Source organism: Alexandromys fortis, unplaced genomic scaffold, assembly GCF_014885135.2.
Source record: "Alexandromys fortis isolate MF-2015 unplaced genomic scaffold, M_Fortis_MF-2015_v1.1 scaffold_127, whole genome shotgun sequence".
NCBI classification, from domain to species: domain Eukaryota; kingdom Metazoa; phylum Chordata; class Mammalia; order Rodentia; family Cricetidae; genus Alexandromys; species Alexandromys fortis.
In genome coordinates, this window is record NW_026068006.1 from 905,157 (window position 1) to 926,720 (window position 21,564).

The 21,564-nt window shown below is 42.5% G+C and overlaps 1 protein-coding gene across 9 annotated transcripts in view; it reads left to right on the plus strand.

The window, feature by feature from the left end:
* Slc10a7 (solute carrier family 10 member 7) overlaps positions 1–21,564 on the plus strand; it is a 229,063-nt gene that overhangs the window by 67,490 nt on the left and 140,009 nt on the right. For 8 of the 9 annotated variants that reach the window (XR_007595265.1, XM_050161534.1, XM_050161529.1 and 5 more), the window contains exon 5: positions 5,293–5,331. Coding sequence is in view for 8 of the 9 variants with exons in the window: in XM_050161534.1 (XP_050017491.1) it covers positions 5,293–5,331 (39 nt within the window). In the remaining variant the exon portion in view is untranslated. Of the gene's footprint in view, positions 1–546; positions 588–5,292; positions 5,332–21,564 lie in introns of those variants that run through there. The other variant, XM_050161536.1, reaches the window with a different exon arrangement.

Consider the following 21,564-nt stretch of genomic DNA (forward strand, 5'->3'; position numbering starts at 1 on the left):
TTCGCCCAAAGGTTGATGAGTGAGCCTCTAGGATTCTTAATTGTGCTTACTAGCCAACATTTATTTTATATTTTCCCCCTTACTAAATATATAGGTAATAAAATTTCCTTAAAAATCAAAGAACAACACAGAGGAGAAAATGTTTATCACTCCATTATCCCCACATAACTGTAACCACTTTAATATATTGGCTTTTGCAATTTAAATGCAAAAGCAATATCTGTGGATGTCTGAAGCCCGTGAGCTAGCCCGAGTGGCTGTGATAGAGGGGCAGCAGCCTGGCCTGGAGAGGATTTCTGTCTGGCTTTGCTGGGGACCACGTGACCTTGGAAAGACCTCTTTCCTCCCTGAAGCTTTCTTCATTGTAAAGGGCTTGTCAGTGAATCCAGGGATCCTGCCCGCTAGGTCTGATTTCTCTGCACCTGAGACTTCAGGAGGAAGTCACAGGAATCTCAGTGGTAACGGGCATTTGCAAGTCTTCCTCTAGGTTGTCGTGAATTTTTCTATTGTGTAACCAGTTTTACTTAAAGTCACTCTTTCCCCCAGAACCCGAACCTGGTCTGAACTGATGGATCTATTGAATTGCTAACTGAGGAGAATGTAAAAAGGGTCCTTTAACGGACTGGAGACCACCGCAGCCTCTGCACTGTCTGGGACTTGGCGGTAAACATCTGAGGAGTAGAGCACTGGAGCTGCTGCTATTTGATTCTTTTTGCACCTCAAGAAAATTGATTTTGCCCTCTGTCTCAGGCTCTGCGCACACTGTGAGAGTGGATTGGTATGCAAGGGTTGGTGTATATTAGGCGCCCGAGCTCTAAAAGTGTTAAAAGGCGTCTGGTTTGTCTTAGAAGGGTCAGTCTGCACATTAAACGATTTTTGTTGAACAGTTAAGATGCCCTTTTACTTTTACCGTTTTGTGTGCAGACTTTTTCTTATGCATTTTAACAGTTATTTAAGAGTTCCCATGTGCTTAGAAAGGAGTCTGAATATATGCACTGTAAAAAAAAAAAAAACAAGCCTGATACAAACAATGTCGACTGTTCCATCAGTACCATCAAAGGACTGGGAGCTGTAGGTGCAACAATATGTAAAATACAGCTTGTGAGAGATTGCCTTTATTAACTGTCATCATCCTCAGAATATATGTTCAAATAAACGTTGTGTAATAACTAAATTTGAGATTAATAGGCCCCTTAAGAAACAGCGAAGTCATTCAGAGTAGTCAGTGAAAAATAGTCTGTAAGCCTGTGCCGTGCACACGTTGTCCTGCTCGCGTGCTCTCTCCCGTGTCACTGCCATTTGTCACTGTCGGCCGGCTCCGCTCTCATTAAAACACGCCAGCACCAAAGCAGCTTCATTTTCTTAAGAGGAGAGGACACCTGATTCAATTTAGGGCGCAGAAACAGGAACTTGCCTATTTTCCATGCCTGACTTGAAAAGAATAGTTACAAACAGGGATAGCAACTCTGTTCACCTCAGGTTAAAGGATATGCAAGAAAAAGAAATTTCCCCACCATGGTAGCAAGATAGACCTGCAGAAATTAGACAGAATTATAGCTTCCTCCTGGAGCAGCAGTTTGATGACAGACAGTTCCTCTCAAGTAGGAAGTATGTCGGCATTTATAAAAATATGTAACTGCGCTCCCTCCAGCAGTGGGCTCGACAAAGAATTAAAGTGTTCCAAACTGCCTCTTTCAGTTGGTGAATGCTTCGGGGCCACACTAGCCCTTTCTGCTTCATGTGATAATTCGTTTCAGAATATTGAGTGTAAGGTCTTCTGTCCGGACTGGAGAGGAAGTTACTTCACCTTACCTCATGGGCTGTTTGTGCAGGCTGAATATCTAGGTGAACAGGCAGACATCCCACCACCTTGCTTAAGAATAAACTTTGTATTCTAATTTTTTTTTGATGTTCGGATAAATTGTCATAGAGTTTTAGGATGCCATATGTCTAAATATCATAAATCATCAACAGTGGTCTGTTAGGCTGATTGCTCAAGAATGGGAATTTTGATTTTTATTTTTGTCCGTTTATAAACATTGTTTGTTGTGCGTGTATGTGTGCACATACACATGCGAACACACATGGGCACGCTTTGGTGTGTAAGTGTGGAAGTCAGAGAACAACTTGTGGGAGTTGGTTCTCTCCTTGCACACTGTGGGTCCAGGGAGCAAACTCAGGCTGCCAGTGTGTCTGCTTGCTGAGTAGCCTGCTCCCCTGTGTCTCTAAATCCTCACAGACTAGCAAGGCCACCTTATTAACCCAGTGGGGCATGGGGGGGGAGAGGTCTCGGTTTGGCTGATCTACTATTGGGTCATAGGTCATACACATAGAAGGTTCTAGAGGAATTTTGGATCAGGAAGGGAAGAACCATTACGGGGAGCCAATGGTCAGGGTTTGGGGATCCAGAGGACCTAGGTGGTGAGAGACAGAGACCCATATTCCGGTAATGTTTGGTGAAGAAAATCCATCCAGAGCATTTTGCAACTTCTTCAGACCTTCTGCAGTGTGGTTAAGCTTTCTGTTTGCTTTGTCGCTTCCTTTACTCATTTAAGAAAAAAAAAAAATCCAGTGGTTTTTTTTTTTTTTTTTTTTAACTGTCTGAGAAGAGCAAAACCCAGGCTATTTGAGAGTCTGTCAGATCAGCCTGTGACCACATCGAGGAGTGGTGGGTGGGCAAACGCCTGGCCGGTCACATCCTGCTCTTTCCTGCTCCAGGATGCAACAGCCAGAGAAGTCATGCAGAGGGGAGAAGGCTGGGCTCAGAAGGCTCTGGTTCCAGCCACAGGCTCTTCTCCTTTGTGAGGGACTATAGACACCTTTTTCCCTTTTATGTTGTCTTTAGATGGCAGTAAGGAGCTGCTTTGGCTGAGGGCTACAGACATACACCTGCTTGTCTGTCTCCTAGGGCATCGAAGGGGTGGGTGGCCTTGTGTTACTGGTGGCTCTTCCGTAGGTGCCATCTTTTGGCATTCCACTCTGCTTCATGCCCTCCTTGGCAGCCAGAACCTGGGCTTCTTCCAACATGGACACGCCTACAGCATCAGCTCCCTGGCTTCACCACTCTGGCTTGGCCTGACTCCTGTGTGGCTAGAGTCAGTTTCATCTCGGTTTACTAAATATTTAGAGTACTGTGTTCCAGTCCCTTCTCTGGATGGTGTGGATGTAAGTTTTCACTGGCTACTTGGAGGCGTGGTCCGCAAGCTGATTTGCTAGGATAGCCGAGGGTTGCTTAAGGTCCTCCCCCTTCCTTGAGGGAGGAGTTATTTTAGATCAGGGAGCAAAGATGTAAGAAATAGCATGATATCATGAATTTGAGGAAATGGGAGTAGTTTAACGAGGCAGGGAAGGAAAAGGAGAGGCCTTGCAGACTGTGTGAAGGGGAGGGCAGCCCTCCTTACACCAGAAAACAGCCTCCAAAACTCTTGAAATCCTGACTTCCTCATGTACTGCTGCTGTAGAATTGAGCCTAAGCTTGTGGGAATTGGTTCTCTCCTTGCACACTGTGGGTTCAGGGTATCTAACTTCACCTGGTCTTTGGAGTACCAGAGCCCTCAATCAATCAGTTCACAAAAGGTGTTGATTTCCCGCCCGAGTGGATGACATAGCAGAGAATTCAGATCTTCCCACAGTCAGAAACCGGCCAAGGAGGTGTGTGGGGCATCTCACTGTGGCACCGCTGTCTCAGCCAGTCCGCATGAAATATTACTCAAGTTTGTGTCACGGAGGTATCAGGAGTGGCTGGGGTGGAGGTTTGGGTACTTTCTCAACTCTGACTTGTGAGTTACACTTGGAGTGACGCCACGTTTCTGTAAGGGCTGGGCGGCTCACTTGCTGTCTGGTGTAAGGTTAGGAAAAGAGTCTGAAAATGATGAGGAGGGAAGAACTCTGGTGGGAAGTCCTAACTGCTGGCTTTGAAAACGCTCGATCTATCTGGAGCATAAAATGCAGCTTGCGCTCACAGATTCTTGGGGAATCTGTACACATGTGTGTGAGGACACCAACGCACCCCGTTGTTCTGACCACAACCCACGTGTATCCCTTCAGTTTTCTCTGTGTGTAGAACTTTCCTGGAATTGCCCATAGTTGAGTTCTAGGGAGATGCCAAAAATAATGTCGCTGTAGTTTATAGCTGTCATTTGTAATATTTTATGTGGCTGAATCTTTTTATCCCTCATCGTCTCCCCCAGTACAGCACAGAACGCCATATGCCTCTATCTCTGTCAAAAAGCAGAGGTTTCCCTGGCCTGTGATTGTTGCCTGTGTTCATGCCACAGAAGAGCTGGGGTCCAGTGCCATCTTTTATTGATAGGACTAGCAAAGGAGAAATCTAATGAAATTATCAAAGCTTTGAATTAATTATGAAGCGGCGTAAGAGAGCCAAGCTCTCTGGAGCCCGTGATCTCATTACCCATGCACTCTCATTGTGTCCTCTTCTGGAGCAGAGCTCTTTCCGCTACCGTCAAACTTCCTAAACCGATGCCCTCTTTTCTACGCTGCGGCCCGGAATGTTCCTAACGACTAACTGACACTGCTCTGAACTTTCTGGGCATTTAAATAGGTTTTCTCAACATGCTTTTGCCTAGGTTTGTTTTTTTCTCCGATTCCCCCCTCCCCCGCTCCATTTCCTTTCATCAAATGTACAAGTTTTTCCCCATTTTTGAGTAATGTGAAAGCCGTCAGGACTCTGGCGCATAGCTTTATGGAACACAGGAACTGACTTAGCTGAGGGTGGATAGCCTCTGCTGAGTCCTCAAGGATGCTTTGGTAAGCAGAATCAATCCTTTCTTTAATTTTGGGTACCAATGGCACATTTTCTTGCTTGTTTCTAACCAAGGAATGGTTAGCATGACAATAGTTTTCCTGGTCGCAACTGTCCTGCCCTTGGTGCTGAAGTACAGGGCAACAGCTGTCACCTGTGGTGGTAGTTCTTAGGTAGGGACGCATTATTGTGTGGAGATCAACCTCTGGGGTTCCCAGGCAGCAAAATCAACAATAACCATGCTTTGATTTACTGTCGGGGATTGTTCTTTTGGGCCATACAGTTTTGAAGCCTCTCCTGGCGAGCCTTTTCCTGACTGCTTCTGAGCCCCACCATGGATGTGTTCCTAAGCTGCAGCCTTCTGTCTTAGTAAACTACAGGCCGCTGGTATTCGTGAGAGCAGTGACTGGCTTTACTCTGTAGGGTCAGTGCTGAGATTTGGAACGGTGGGGAAGGGGGACCGGTCATCTTTGCTTGCCCTGTTGCTGTTTGCTTTCAATGAGTTTCTCTCCCGTTTATTCTCTTCTCAGGCGGCTGCGATATTTAATTCAGCATTTGGGAGTTTTCTGGTGAGTACACGTGGTTTAACTTTGCCTATTTTATTTTTTCTTAAGAGATTGTTTTGCACAAATGATTTAGAGCTGAACTTCTTTTACTCTTTGGTGAAATATAAAAGTTTTGGATCTTTGCACGTTCTCTTAATTATACCCTGGGGAAAATAGTAAGTAAAAACACGTGAATATTCTCTTGCAATATATTTTGGAGACTTGGGTTTAATAGTCCGTTAATGGATTCAAGGAATCAATTAAAATGCTATGTGCCTCCTTATAGAGGTTATGTCAATATATTGATCACTTAATGAGGTCTTTTAGATGATTATTATTTTGTGTCATGGGACAGGGGATTTTGAAAAGGAAACATGACCCAGCTGGTCAGAAAGGGAATGCTAATTTATGGTTGACACATCATTTATTTTCTACATTTTCTTGTCAAAGAAGCTACCATGTACAACCTTGGATGTCTGAGAAATCTTTGTGGAACACTAACAAAAAGAGTGACACGAGAATATAGTTCATGAATAAGTTGCAAGAAAATATAGTATTTTTAGAGGTGTAAATATAAATTATAAATAAAATGATTCAAAACACAGTTCCACCTTTGCAAGCAGAGCCTCTGTAATTAGGAGGCTCTTGCTTTAATGTTTAGATAATTATGTTAAATTAGATTATCATAATACTTGATTTGTGTTATAAAAGAATGGAGATAGAAACAGTTTCCTATATTTAATAATTATGCTTATACTTTCACATTTGCTAAATTCAGGAAAATAAATTAGAATATTTGCTTTAGGTGCAGAGCTCACTTACAGACCTGTAATGTAGTGACTTACTCATGACTGGAATAAAATCAGTGGAATATAAACTGGCTTATGAATCTAGGTGGAACACCCCTATGTGTGCTTAGGATATTCTGTGTGTCACTTGTGTCTGCATTGTATGCATAGTTCAAGCTTTAAAAGACATTGCTAACCCAGTGTTAATTCCCAAAATGCTACATGGTTTTTGAAGTTGTTGTCTTCTAGATGATATTGATTCTGTGAAACACAGTGCTGAAGTATGTCCACTCTTACAGATACTGTGCTTTGGGTTTTGTTACTGTTGTTGTTTGTATTTTGATATCATATTTTTATTGGATTTAGAAACAAAGTCTATTTAGAAATAACCTCTTGGTCAGGCATAGTAGCTACTTCTATAAGCTTAGCTCTGGGGAGGCTGAGGCAGTAGGATTGCCACAAGTTTAAGGACACCTTCAGTCACATGAGACTCAAATTCAAACAGAGAGAGAGAGAGAGAGAGAGAGAGAGAGAGAGAGAGAGAGAGAGGTAGAGATAGAGACAGAGACACAGAATGTGTGCACTGATTTTTAAGACTACTTAGTTTAGACTTAGTAATATCTCATCAAGCTATTATTTTCATTTCTTTCTCTACATTGTCACATTGTTTAACAGAATAATATGTGTAAAATACAAGTTTTCTGGAAGCCAGTTTTGGTGAGGTTTGAAATCACTCACATCCACTATGAGGCATGGCTTCGTAACTTGGGCTGCTCACTCGTGAAAGTGCCCATGATAATTGAGAAGATGCATTGGGGAAATTGTGGAAGTGGCTGAAGCAAAACCCTCTGGCCCTTCACCGAAGAGAGTGCTTGCTCCAGTGAAGTTACATATGACTCTACCCCCTTCTTTAACATAATTACAGCGAGGTTGATGACATACATGTAGGGCTACCTAAATATGATGCGATGACCTGGCCTCTCAGGAGACAACTCCTGTCTTTCTGCTCTGCCATCCACAGCATGTGGCAGCTGCTGTAGTTTCTTCCTTCCCTCCGTCTCTGTCTCTGTCTCTCTCTCTCACACACACACAGTAGCATTGCTGGAATCCCAATACCATCCTTCCACTAATATCTCGTTGCAGAAATTTAGCCACACAGTCACATCCAGTCAGCGAAACGTGGCAGTTTGCCATGACTTCAGTCACTGAAACGAATGTTCCGTACAGGGGCCCGTGCGTATTTTCTGCCTATATGGAATGTTCAAAAGTATGCACATGTTTGAAGAAAGAAGTTACATTAGTGGAATGATAGGAGAAGTTGGCCCTTGAGTTAGATTGTAAAGACTCGCTGTACAGAGGGAAAAATTCTGAATTATAAATCATTCATACGGAATGGTGTTGCTAGTGTTTGGGGATTTTCTTTATGAAGGAATTTTGTGCTTACAAGTGGTAGTGGCCACCCAACCTGAAGCAGGGTGGGTTTGAATTCTCTCTGACTGCATAAGAACTGAACCAGATACCTGCCCTGTAATGTACATAATGTTGAACCAATCATATCTTCTGTCTATGGAAGCATGTTGACAGTCCATAGAAAATGCTTGTTTGAGGTGCTGGAAACGTCTAGGTGTTGGTCCAATCTCTTGATTTTAGATGTTTTTGTATTGACTGTTGAAAAACCACCAGATTAAGAAATTGTCTCTGCCAGGCGCTCTAAGCTCTAAGAGTGCCTGGAGTTGTTCTCTTGTTTTGAGTAATCATTCCTGTCTTTGTGCCTGTGTGCGTGTGTCTGTGCGTGTGTGTCTGCACATGCACACATGCGTATATTATGAGTGTGTGTGTGCTCATATGCATATGTGTATACAAAAAAAGAAATCATCACTCATAACCAGACAATATGTATGTTAGAATCTGTATATATTTAATATTATGTTCTCTAGTGGAGAACATGTATTATAATATTCTATATAAGCATTTTAATATATTATAATCTGATATATTAATATTTATTTCAGGTTAATTCCAATTACATGAAACCTTTGAAAGACTTTTATTAGAAGACATTTTGGAGAAAGACTTAAGGGTATTTTTGTTGATTTTTTTCCAGGCATCTGGGTATAACAAATAAAATATGGTACATATTTATAGCTAGTTTAATAATGTCCTGGGTCTAATTAAAACACAGTGATTTTAAGAACTAATTGTTATATAAAACTTTTTAAATGGAGCTATACTGGTAATAACTAATGATAGATGAATTCAATTTATATGAATTTCAGACCAAGAGATTGTTCTGAAATTGTGCCATAGAGGATTGCTTTAAGTTAAGAAGTTAATACCCCACTCCTCCGCTGCTCATTTTACCCGTTCAGCTTATTGTTATTGTGGACCGTAGTCAGTGGCTTGAGCCTTCCTTCTCAGTGAGGATAGAATTCAAATAGAATTTGGTAGCTCTGTGTGCTCCGGCTAAGATGATATCTAAATGCATGTTTGTGTATCCCACATAATACATATGTCTATGTTTCCCGTGTAATGCCTTTGCCTGTGCATCCCATGTAAAGTCTACACATGCCAAGAGCAGTACCTTACTTGTTACATTTTTATCAGAAGGAGGTGTGTTTGTTTTTACATTTTGAAAAATTCTTTTAAAGATTTATTCAATCTCCTTTTATGTGTGTGAGTATTTGACTGCATGTAGTGCGCGTGTGCCTAGTGCTTGCGGAGGCCAGAAGAGGTGTCAGCAAGGACAGAGAAGAATCTCACATGTTAGTGAAGGCATGTAATACTTCCTCCCTTCTCCCTTTCCCCCTTCTCCTCCAGCACCCAGTCTCTCCCTCTCCTTCCCTCTTCTTCCTCCTCTCACTGTCCTCCCTTTCCTCTCCCCCCTCCCTCTGCACAGGTTCTGACCCAAACTCATGACCCTCTCGCCTAAGTCTAGGGTATGCTTAGTTCATGGATATGAAGGAAGGAGGTCATTTTGCTCAGTATTAACAATGATGTTGATTTTTCAAGAAAATTATTTATTTATTTTATGTATGAATACTCTTAACTGCATGTATACCTTTATGCCAGAAGAGGGTATCAGATCCCACTGTAGGTGGTTGTGTGCCACCCCATGTGGTTGCTGGGAATTGAACTCAGACCTCTGGAAGAGCAGCCAGTGCTCTTAACCACTGAGCCAGCTCTCCAGCCCTGAGGATGTTGCTTTTAACTAATCCAGATTATTTGGAATCTTGGTTTACCTTTCAAAGTTCAGGACTTGATTTTCATTGGTCTTCAGCACCAGAGCAATCAGGCACCTTCATTTTCATGGGGAGTTCAGTGCCGTCCTACACAACACCATTTCAAACTGGTTGGTCTTTGCCGCAAGGAAGTCACAAGCTCCCTGCAGACGCTCTCCTTACAGAGCCAGCATCACCCTAAGGCTAGAATGCAGACAATTGACTGGCTTTCCTTTCATAAATACTGTTGAGTGGGGCTTGGGGAGTTAGCCTAGTCTGTACCCTGAGCCGTGCAAGGGGAGGCTCAGCTGGTCCTCAGCACTCCTCTAAAACACCAGGGGTTGTGCTCTGTGCTCACAGCCCTAGCCTAGCCTGGGGAGTCAGACACAGGTGCAAGGGGCTTGCTGGCCACCCAGCCCCCTTCCCTTCTATTTGAGTTCCAGTCTAGGGAGAGCCCTATCTCAACCAATAGTGTGGAGTCTAGCTTACACAAGTAACAACAACGACAGAAGAATGCTGTTGATTAATTTAATAAGGTAACACAAAAGGCAAACCACAACTCTCACCTAAAGGGAATAAAATATTATTTTGAGGCCAAATATGAGTGAGCGTGGATCCCATATTTCCACAGATTGCATATTTCAACATGGATCTAGTTTTGTGAAGCTTTTATAGAAGTAGAACAAAAGAACAGAGAATGTCATATAAAGATAAACACTACGTGTGGGGGGGGCGGGGGTAAAGCAAATGGGATTCTCTGCCTTAGGCCTTGGATGCAATTTGATGTCATCTTAGCCTCTTTGTGGGAGCCAGGTTTCTGTACATTCCAAAGGATTTACCTAATTAATTTTCTCAAAGATAGTAGCTCACCCACAAGGAGGGCAATAAAGGACTATTAAGAGGGCTAAAGATGGCCCAAGATAATTTGGCTTTGGAGGAGTGACATTCCAGGATAGCAGTCCTAGGTGTTCTAATCGGTTGGGAGCCCAACAGACATCCACAGAGGCTGAGGCTTCTTCGCAGGAATTCTTCACATGAGATAGAAAATTGTCTTGAATGTCTCAGAGCCCAGAAGTTCACGGCTTCTGTCTAGTTACTGAAGCCAAAGCAAACATAAATAAATATGTGGAAAAATAACTAAAAAGATTGAGGGGCTGGAGAGATGGCTCAGCAGTTAAGAGCATTGCCTGCTCTTCCAGAGGACCCAGATTCAATTCCCAGTACTCATATGGCAGCTCACAACTGTCTGTAACTACAGTTCCAGTGGACCCGACTCCCTCACAAAGACGTGCCTATCAGACACCAATACATATTTTTTAAAAATAAAAAAAAAAAAAAGATTAAAGAAGCAGGATGGCAGGGGCCATCCTCAGTGCAGTTTCCCGCACTCAGGCTCCATTATGGGTCTTGCCATGTCAGCCTGCTGTTTGTTAAATCAGATCCGCTTTTAAAATTTGAATTTATCTCAAGCTCAAACTTCACCGCAACACTATAAATAAAAAACTATCTTGTTATGACTAAGGTAGCAGATATGAAATCACAGGAGAACAAGCTGCTATAACTTTGAAGCTAAACTCTGCAGCCTTCATAGGGAGGCAGGGGCGGTCACCTTCCTGCCCTTCTCCAAAAGACAAAAGAATTTGCCTGTTTGAGTTAGCTTCCCCCGCAGTCCTCTGTATGACTTAGCCTCCCCTGCGGCCCCTGAGACCGAGGAAGCTCCTGGATAACACTGTTTTCTGGGTTTCTCAGTCATCAAGGATCCCAGCAATGGAGACTGTGCCTGTCTCTCTCCCGGACTCTTGTCTGTGAATGCTTGTGTAACACTAGACAAGAGTGTCAAAGTCCAGATGGGCTGGAACTCAAAAGAAAGGGGAAGGCCCCTCTCACAGGTGAATCTGAATTCATTTCAGAGACAAACTTTTATCTGAGTTAATCAGTGTAAATAGAAATGCTCTTGTTATTTAATAGAAATGTGTGCAGAATGTCTACCGAGTCCCTTCTAGCAGCATAATGCTCTGCGTGGCCTGATGGGACTGAGGCAGCAAGTAAGTGCATTAGTCACAGCAGCCATTTTTCTTGCAGATTTGTGACGTGGATTTAATTATAGGGATGACCAGCAACTTACAAATCTAATTTTGGTGGAGGTTGAGGCAATTTTTTTTTATTTTAATAATGATGGATTTTTTTTAGAGCAATGATTTCATTACTATTTAAAGAAATCTACTAGTGTAGAACTAGCAATTGACTGCAGTTATTTTATTACCCTTTAACAAATGCCATGTGCTTTCATTTTCATTTTTATTAATTTTTAAAATGTCATCATTTCCAAACTGGGAAAGTATTTGCCCCAAAACCTTTTTGGGCAAAAATAAATAAATATACATCATTCTGGATGTTTATAAAGAGCCTCCTTAAAAACATGACCCTCACAGTTGGTTAAACCAAGATTGAGTTTCTTTAATTAGACTGCAAGCGACCGGAGAAGTGCATGGTGCTGTGGCCTTCAGTCCAGCTGCCCAGTGACTCCTGGTACTTGTGGTCACACGGTTCTCACCTTCTTGCTTCTCTTTCTCCAGAGCAGGCATTTACCAAGATCAGTCTATTTTTCCATTGACTCTGTTTGTTTTGTTATTGTTGGCAGAAACAAAATTAGCGTTTTCAGGTCACATTTACAGACATTAATATTGCTCATGTTGGGTGTTCATTCTGAGTTCTGACAAAAGTGCCCCTGTATATGGTGCCACAGTCTAGGGTAAGGCGATTTTTTTTTTTTTAATATTCGAGACAGGGTCTCTCCATAGCTTTTGGTTCCTGTCCTGGAACCCACCCCCCATCTACTCCTCAGAGACAATGAAGCATCCCATGGGGAGTCAACAAAGTCTGTCACATCAATTGAGGCAGGATCAATGTGCCCCCCCCCCCCCCGTATTTAAGCTGAGCAAGGTGTTCCTCCATAGGGAATAGGCTCCAAAGTCCAAAGAGCCTGTTCTTGCACCAGGGATAAATACTGGTTCCACTGCTAGTGGTCCAACCAAGTGCCCATGCCACACAACTGTCATCCTCATTCAGTGGGCCTAGTTTGATCTCATGCTGGTCCTCAGCAGTCAGTCTGGTATCGGTGAGCTCTCACTAGCTTGAGTCAGCTGTTTCTGTGGGTATCCCCAGCATGGTCTTGACTCCTTTGCTCATAAAGCTGTTCCACTCTCTCTATGACTGGACTCCAGGAGTTTGGCCCAGTGCTTAGCTGTTGATCTCCATCAGTTACTGGATGAAGGTTCTATGGTAGTCATCAATTAATTACAGGGGAAGGGCAGTTTAGGTACCCTCTCCACCATTGCTTAGATTCTTAGCTGGGGTCCTAGAAGTTTCCCTATTGCTCAGTTTCTTGATAGCCCTACAACAAGCCCAACTTCTCCCAGAGATCCGCCTGCCTCTGCCTCCCAGTGCTGGGATTAAAGGCGTGCGCCACCACCGCCCAGCCGGGTTTGACCACAGATTCGGCTTGTTTTCAGTCCTTCTCCCAGCTTTAGTCATGGGTCCCTCCTGTCTTTTCCAGGGGTCCTGTGAATGCCATGGCCTCAGGCTGAGCCTGACTACTCTGCATATTTGGCTCTTGTCATGCTACTGCCTGCATTACCAACCTTCTCATTGCTAAGTCATATTGTATTGCTTATAGAGCGGTTGTTGATGACCTTTGGGTTGTGCGGTACTTTGGGTATTGAATGACTTTCACGGGGCTGTGTCTTAAGGAATTGGTTACTAGGGTGCTATGTTGGGAGGTGCTGTGGATCCTAGAAGGAACACTGTGAGGATCCCTAGGGTACTGGGGACTGTGGAACCTCTGCTCTGCTGCCCCCTCCCTTCCACTGCCATCCAGTATCTCAGCAGAGACAAAAAGTGGTTGTACCTTATCACAGATGGAAGCTCTACACCAGCTAAGGGAAGCCTTTCCCTCTCTCATGGAATAGTCTCGGGCATCGTCTTGTGCTGGCAGAAGGCTGACAGCCCATTCCTTGTGTTTGTTGCTTATGGGTAAAGCTGCTGTGCTTGTGCAGAGACCTCACGGAGACATACTTTCCCACATCTAGGGAGAACTTGGGGGCAGAGTTGCTGGGTCATAGGTGAAGATGTTTTGAGTTCGAAGCAGCCTCCCAACTGTTCACTGTGTTAGATCTGCAGAGGAGTATATTGGGAGTCCAGTTGTCCCTGGCCTGCCAGGTCTCTGTGTTAGCATTTTTTATTTCAGTCATTCTTGTAGGCATGTAATATATGTCATCATGGCTTTGATTTGCCTTTTCCTTCCTGGCTAATGATTATGGACATATTCTGTGTGTTCTTTTTTTTTTTTTCCATCCGCACGTCTTTTTTTTTTTTTAATTTTCCTGTTCAAATTTCTTGCCTATTTTAAAAGATCGAATCACCTGTTCCTTTATACTGGTTGTAGGTCTTTATTTTGAACACAAATCATTTATCAGATTTTACAGGTGGTTCCCCTTTATGCACTGCACACATGCATGCAAGCATGCACACACACATTTTTTGTTTTTTTATTAACTGACTTGCAAGGGAAAAATTATTAGATCAAACTTATCTATATTTTGTCTTTATTCTTGTGCTTTTTGTTTTCTTAGTTCTTGTTTTACCTAAAGGCACAAATATTTTTCTCTTCTGTTTTCTTCTGCCATTTGGTTTTGACTTTTTCACTTAGGTCTATGGTCTATTTGGAGTTCATGTTTACAGATGTATTGCACTAGGATTTGTCACTTTGCTTATGGCTGTAAAAGTTATTATTTTTTTATATCTGTCCATGTCCTACTTTTCCCTGGTAGATTTTCTCCATCCCCTTTGCACATAAAGTTCTTCCCGTCATGCAGTAGTGGCGCACGCCTTTAGTCCCAGCACTCGGGAGGTGAGGCAGAGGCAGGCTGATCTCTGTGAGTTCAAGGCCAGCTTGGTCTTCAAGAGCTAGTTTAGGGCAGGCTCCAAAGCTACAGAGAAACCCTGTCTTGAAAAATCAAAAAAAAAAAAAAAAGTTCTTCCCTTCAAACATCTGTATATTTTCTTTTAGTTTGTAGTCAAAACTGATATCTAATCCATTGATAGTCATCTGGGGTTTGATGGATGGAGATGTTTGACAAACCTTCATCTACTCACAACAACATGGTTAAGGAAGTCAAGCCACAGCAGGAAGACTTTCCATCTAATTTTTTTATTTTGAGAAAGGGTCCCATTGTAAAGCCCATGTAGGTTTTGAACTTGGGGTCGCCTGACTCATTTTTGTGTATCCTGGGATTACAGGCATACATCACTTGTTTTCTCCCTATTTAAAGCTGAGGTTCTCAGCCTGTGAGTTGTCACCCCTTTGGGGGTTGGGGTTGAATGACCTTTTCACAGGGGTCATATGCCAGATGTTTACATTATGATTTATAACAGTAGCAAAATTACAGTTATGAAGTAGTAATGAAAATAATTGTATGGTTGGGGTCACCACAACACGAGGATCTGTATTAAAGGGTTGCGGCGTTGGGAAGGCTGAGAGCCACTGATCAGCAGTATCACTGACTGTAATTGCTCCTCTCCCGTATTTACATGAAAGCGCCAGCAGAGTGGGCGTTTAAACTCTGCTCCTGTCACTCCTCTGCCGCCTGTGCTTGTGGAACCCGACACGGAGTGCACCCTGAAAGTGACCTGTTAAATGCAAAGAAACCATCGAGTGAACGTGCTTTTAATCTCTTTTCTTCAGACATCTAAATATGAAAAATATCTCACACCGAGTGTGTACTTAAAATGGGGCCTTCATTTTAATTATATGTTGAGTTCATTTGACAAAAATCTCAGCATAATTTTAATTCATCATATATTTATTAAATTTTTTCTTTGCTACATTAAGGGGGTTTTATACTGTAAGCCTTTAAATCTCAATAAAACATGTCGCAAACATATTTTATATTCAAAGTGTTTGTTAGCTTATTCTTTAGCAACTCATGAGGCAGAAAATTAAATTGACAAGTGGAAGCTGAATTTTTACACAGTACTGAAAAGAAACCAACAGTATTCTAAAGAAAATATAAAAATGTAAACTTGAAAATTAGAGGATTAATTCAAGAGCTATACTTGGTGGTGTAGTCATAATCTTATCATATCAGAGAGGGAGGCAGGACAATGAGGATTTAATGGCCAAGCTGGGTTACTTAAGACCCTGGCTCAAAGAAAAAAGAAACAGTTCAGTGATGTTATTCAAACTAGGTCAAATGCACATTTAAATGGTTTTAAAAGTAATTAAAAATATAAAAATAAAAACAGGAGAATGAGACCTAATAACAACTCAAGGTGACAGCAAGGGACCTGGTAACGTGAGCTGGCTGTGAAAGAAGGCAGTGGCATTCTTGGAGGTTCGTGGTCCTCTGCAGTAAGGCTGACGGCTCCGCAGCTGAGGTTGGTGGGTCTGTAGTCAAGAACATTGATCCTTACCCTCTGATCACAGGTAAAATTTGTGATTATATATTAACATTTATTATTATATATTATTAATATATAATTATATAGAATAAAGCAAGACTTTTTTTTGAGATATGGTCTCACATAGGTCTTCAAATTTATTTATTTATTTATTTATTTGGTTTTTCGAGACAGGGTTTCTCTGTGGTTTTGGAGCTGTCCTGGAACTAGCTCTTGTAGACCAGGCTGGTCTCGAACTCACAGAGATCCGCCTGCCTTTGCCTCCCAAGTGCTGGGATTAAATGCGTGTGCCACCACCACCCGGCTTTTCAAATTTATTATATAGCCATGGATGACCCTAAACTTCTACTTTACAGTCTCTTCTGTCCACATCCTATGTTTTGAATTACAGGTATATGTAACCATGTGGTGTTGGGGGCTTTGTGCATGCTAGGCAAGCACTCTACCAGCTGAGCTGTATCCCCTGCCACAAGAGATGGACTTTTAATACTAAAGAAGGAATGAGTAACTATTGAACATCAGTTTTGTAATGAGAAATTGTTGCCATGTTCTTATGATCCCGACCCCCTCTCCGCAACCCCATCTCCTATGACATCTGTACTTCCCGAGCCACCTCCCAAAGCCTTGTAATCCCTGCTCAGTGGCTGCTGAAGTTTACAGATGGAGTGGGGCGAAGTGTTGGTCTTTTCCGTCATTGAAATCATCAGTAGGAAATAAAAGTTCTTGCTTATGGAGAAAAAGATGCTAGTTGTAACTGGAAGACTCCGTGTTTTCACATAACAGTGGTTGCCTTCATTGCCCCCTTCCCTTTCCCTCCGGCTCTTCTCTGAGGAGTGGATGAGTGGAGACATGGAGAACCCTGGAAATGTAGAGGCTTCCAACTTCAGTTCTTTAGCTGCTTCAGAGGAAAGCGAGTCCTGCATCATTAAACATCCCCAGAATTTTGAACTCCATTATGAAAGTCAAAATTTGAATTCTTAGCTATAAGAAAAGATTCAAAGTCTCCACCTATGTAAACAAGTAGTTAAAAGTAACGTAGGTGTGCCGCAGCAGAAAAGACCCAGCTCAGGAGCTCTCCTTCTCCTGCACTCATGGCTCCTGCACGTCTTCATGGGCTTCCAAAGCGGATTTAAAAACACAGTGCCAAGGCTCCCGAAGGAGAAACTCAGAAACTCATCTTTAGCCCTTATACAGACCTCCACCATGTCTAGCTTCTCTGCCTCTGCCTGCCTGTCTTCTTCCAAGATTTCATCATTTGATATGAATAATATACCATGAAGTAACAAAGACCTCAGTGAACCCTGTGCATCTGTCTTGGTTGTCATAGGTGCCACCGCCTTTTTTGTTTCTTCTTGTTTGTGTGGGAACTGTAAGTTGATGGACACATGGCTAAAAGGAAGTTTTCCTTCTGTCAGATCTACAGTGGACACTCCGAAACTCTGAGTTCCTCTCTTAGCTTTGGTGATGGCATGACATCACCCTGAGAGGGACAGTTCCACTGTGTTCTTGTTCTCTCCGGTCTGTCTGGGTCATCCCACAGTGCTTCAGTGTTAGGGACATGGGTAGCACATTTTGTCCGATTTACCATGGTCTTGTTTGTTGGGAAGCTCCAGCTCCAAAGAGTAGGTCCAGTGAATCCTAATCAGGTAATGATAGTAAAGTCCATTACCAATAATGTATTAATTAAGGGTGCACAAACAACTGCTGGAGACTTGTAAACACTGCCCACACATTCTGTCTTCATGCTGAATGTCACATAGGAAGACGTTTGAACAAGAGATTTACCTGGTATTGAGAACGCGAGATAGAGAGGCAGTTCCCAAAGGTGATCCTGTCTGGCTCTGCAGGAAGGGATGCTGCCCTTGGAAGCAGACAACCTGCCCCTGCACTAGGCTCTTCTTTCTAGATCGCACTCAGATAGGCGAGCTTAGCACTTACTTTCACTTGCCACCGCAGATTCTTTCCCCCCTTTTATCGACTCTGAGCCTAGTGTCTTCGTGACATTGAGACCTCTCTGCCATCTCCCAGTGCTTTGCATGTCTCTGCTGTAAAAGCATCTCCTGTATTTCTGAGAGACTTTGGGATTGCCGTAGTGCGTCACCTGTAACTGTACTAACCAACACAGTAGCCCCAGACCGGAACATTTTAAAATTAATGAAAATTAGGTGCTAGGAAGGTGGCTCAGGTGGTAAAGCGCTTGCTGCACAAGCTTGAGGACTTGAGTTGACCCCAGACTGTGCTTTAAAGCAGTGGTGTAGAACAGCACTGGAGGGGCAGAGGTAGGAGACTCCTAGGGTTTGCTGACCAGCTGCCCGGGCTACGTCAGTGTGATCCAGACCAGTGAGAGGTCCTGTCGAAAAGAAGCAAGGTAGACGGCATCTAAGGAACATTTCCCAAGTTGACCTCTGCCCTTTACACACACACACACACAGATATCATACATACCATATACACATACATACAAAGAATAATAAAAATTAATTAGAGCTAAACATTCAGTCCTTCATTCATACAAGCCACACGTCGCTATTGGCTACTGCCCTGGACTTTGCAGTTAACACAGTTCATCACACTAAGGGAGATGCTTATTAGATTAAATAAAAAAATTATATTATTAGATAATACAATTGTGTTTTATTAATATAACTTGTAATTTAAGTTCCACTAATTTACTTATTGTTACTGTGTGTGCACATAAACAAACAAACAAACAATTAAATAAATGCATACACACATAAATAAATAGATTCATAGGAAGATAAATAAATGTTTTATCATATATTTATTATATGGTCTGGGAAAGAACCAAATGGATAAAATGCTTGCTATGTAAGCATCCACATAAAAAACCATGACTGTGGTGGGACATCCCTAGAACCCAACACTGGGAGGGGATGGAAACAGGAGGATCTTGGGGAAGTCACTGGCCAGCCAATTTGTTTCTAGGCTCTAACAGAGCAGGAGTCTTTCTACAGAATTTCCTTATTGTTTGTAAAAAATAAAGCTTTTTTAATAATGTGGATTAAGCCTAGGGCCTCCAGCATGCTAGGTGCTGTATTCCTGAGCTATACAACCAGCTCATGATTAAACTATGTCTCATTATGTAGCCTAGTTTGGCCAATAACCAGTGATTCTCCTGTCTCATCCCCCTCAAATATTCAGGGTACAAATACACGGGTTCAAAGATTTTGTTAGAACTTTGAATGTGTAGAGTACATGCAGTAATATTTCTGGGCCCCGTGTGGCTCTCTTTAAACTTTGTTGGGTGTCAGTCCAGGATGTCACCCCTGTTCCTTTTGTTTCCATCCATGTTCCATCTCTTGGGGCCTGTTTGGAAGCCAGCTCGTGGGCGGGCTGTTACTTCAACACATCCTTAAGAGGTAAAGTCTCTCCTTTCTAAGCATCACTGTCATTTCTGCTTTATGTGTTTATACTTGTGGTTTCTCTGAGAATACCTGAAACATTGGATGTTAGAAGCACCAGGAAATGCAAGGAATGTAAAAATGGGGACAATGACATTGTGAACTAAGAGAGTGACATTTAGTTAGTGCTAGTCCGTGAGGTGCTGTACACGGTGGGCATGGCTGATATCTGTCAGCAAGCGTTCTTGGCTCTTGAAACAGTGTAAAGGTGTTTAGACAGACCATGATCCCCTCCCTTTTCTTTTTCTTCCAAACTTCTCGCGTCCTTTTACCCACACCCAACCTCCAACTCTCAGCCGCCTCCTTTCTCATGCATTCCTTCAGCATCATTTGACATTGAAGCTCCTCCAAACGGTTGGAAGTCTGGCTAATGCACTCTTCTACCCAGTCTGCCTCCCTAGTACTGGCTTAGGAACGCAGGTGCTGTGTTCCCCTTTTATGTGGGTCCTGCATCCGAAAGAACTTGGGCTCTCATGGCAAACACTGCACCTCTTTGAACCTTTTCTCCAGTCTGTAACTTCCCCTATCATGTTGTTTGAATTCATGATATTAAAAGTTGATTTTTTTTTCTCCTAAAAATAATGTTGATCCCTCTGGCAGTACTTAGAAACAGTAGTAATTAAACAAGTAAATATTTAAATAGAATGGACAATTGTAATTTTATCCAATTTCAGTGAAAATAATTTTTAAAGTAAAAGTGAAAATACAGTCATTGACAACATTTCATTCCTCATAGAAACACATGAAAGAATCCCTTTGTTTCCTGAAATTCAGTTAGGACCAAGGCTCAGAAATGGATGATTGTCACTTTAAAATGTCTTTTGCACACGTGTCAAAACAGTATGTATACTTTGGTGCTTAAGGACAGAGATCCTGTGATCTTTTGTGAATCGTGAGCATCATCATCGCATTACTGCTAATCCGAGTTATGTATTGTTACTCAGGGTTATGTACCGCTAATCCGAGTTATGTATTGTTACTGAGAGTTATGTACCGCTAATCCGAGTTATGTATTGTTACTGAGGGTTATGCACTGCTAATCCGAGTTATGTATTGTTACTCAGGGTTATGTACTGCTAATCCGAGTTATGTATTGTTACTGAGAATAAAAACAAGCCCATTTAAGGGTTAGATTTAAGCCTGTAATGGACTTTTTACATCAGAATTATCAACCTTAAAAATGACAGATTTGTCGAATGTGTGTGTTTGCATGAGTGTGTGTATATGTGTGTGAGTGTGTGATATTCACTCCTAATTGTTAGTGATGGGAACTGTGCTGTTAACTGGGCCGTGGTTGAGCGCTTGTGATAATTTATGGAGTTGATTACTCCAGCCTCAAGTGGAAGCGTGGAATTAGGAGGAGGAGCAGCACATGGTAAATCTGTGTCACTGTCCCTGGAGCAGCCTTGCTGCAGAAGGCCCTGAGTTATGTGGATCAGCCTGTTCTCCCCAGTCCTTTCTGTGGCTCCTCCCTCTCCTCCTCATCATCCGTTCAGATAATGTCTGTTCAGAAATCACAGGCCCCCCGGGAGGAGGGAAGAGAGGCCTGTTATAAGCACGCTGGACGCAAACCTTTCACCTTGCTGTCAAGGAGACAAATGCTTGTCCTTAAATCACCAGTGTTCCTCTCACTTTATCTCCTCCTTCATACTACCAAGCCCTCAGCCAGATTTGTAGCTACAGAATATCAGAAAGTTGGGGACTCTTAACCTTTATGTACCTTGTTCAGAGATACATTTTTATTAGCCGAAAGCATTAACTGAATTATGTCTTGGTGCCTACATCATTAGAATCTGATTAAAGTTCTTAGATCAGCACATTTTATTTTTTGATACAGGGAGGAAATATTTGCATTGTAAGAGGCGATGTTGACAACTTGAAATCAAACTGTAATAAGATGAGCGAAGGTCTGCTTTTGTATGTCAGTAAGTGTTAGAGGTGTACACTTACCACACAGTCTGACTCCAAAATTCACATTAATCCGAGGATGGGACTAGACATAGATTTATGTATTTACTTAAGAAAGCGTCTTATATAGCCTGGCTAACCTTGAACTTAATATGTAGCCAAGGATATCCTAGTACTTCTGGGTGCTTAGATTAAAACTAAAGAGTGTTTAGATTGTTCTGCAGTTCTGGGAACCGAGCCATGGCTTTCTACGTGCTAGACAAACATCTACCAGCTGTGTTGAAATAGGAGCAGCAGGGCTGCGTCCCCAACACCCCGGCTGCTTGGCTAGCTCATGCCCGAAATAACAACACACAAACTGTATTCATTTAAGAACTGCTTGGCCCATGAACTCTAGCCCTTACAGGCTAATTCTCGCACCTGGACTAGCCCATTTCTAATGATGTGTGTAAGCACCCCAAG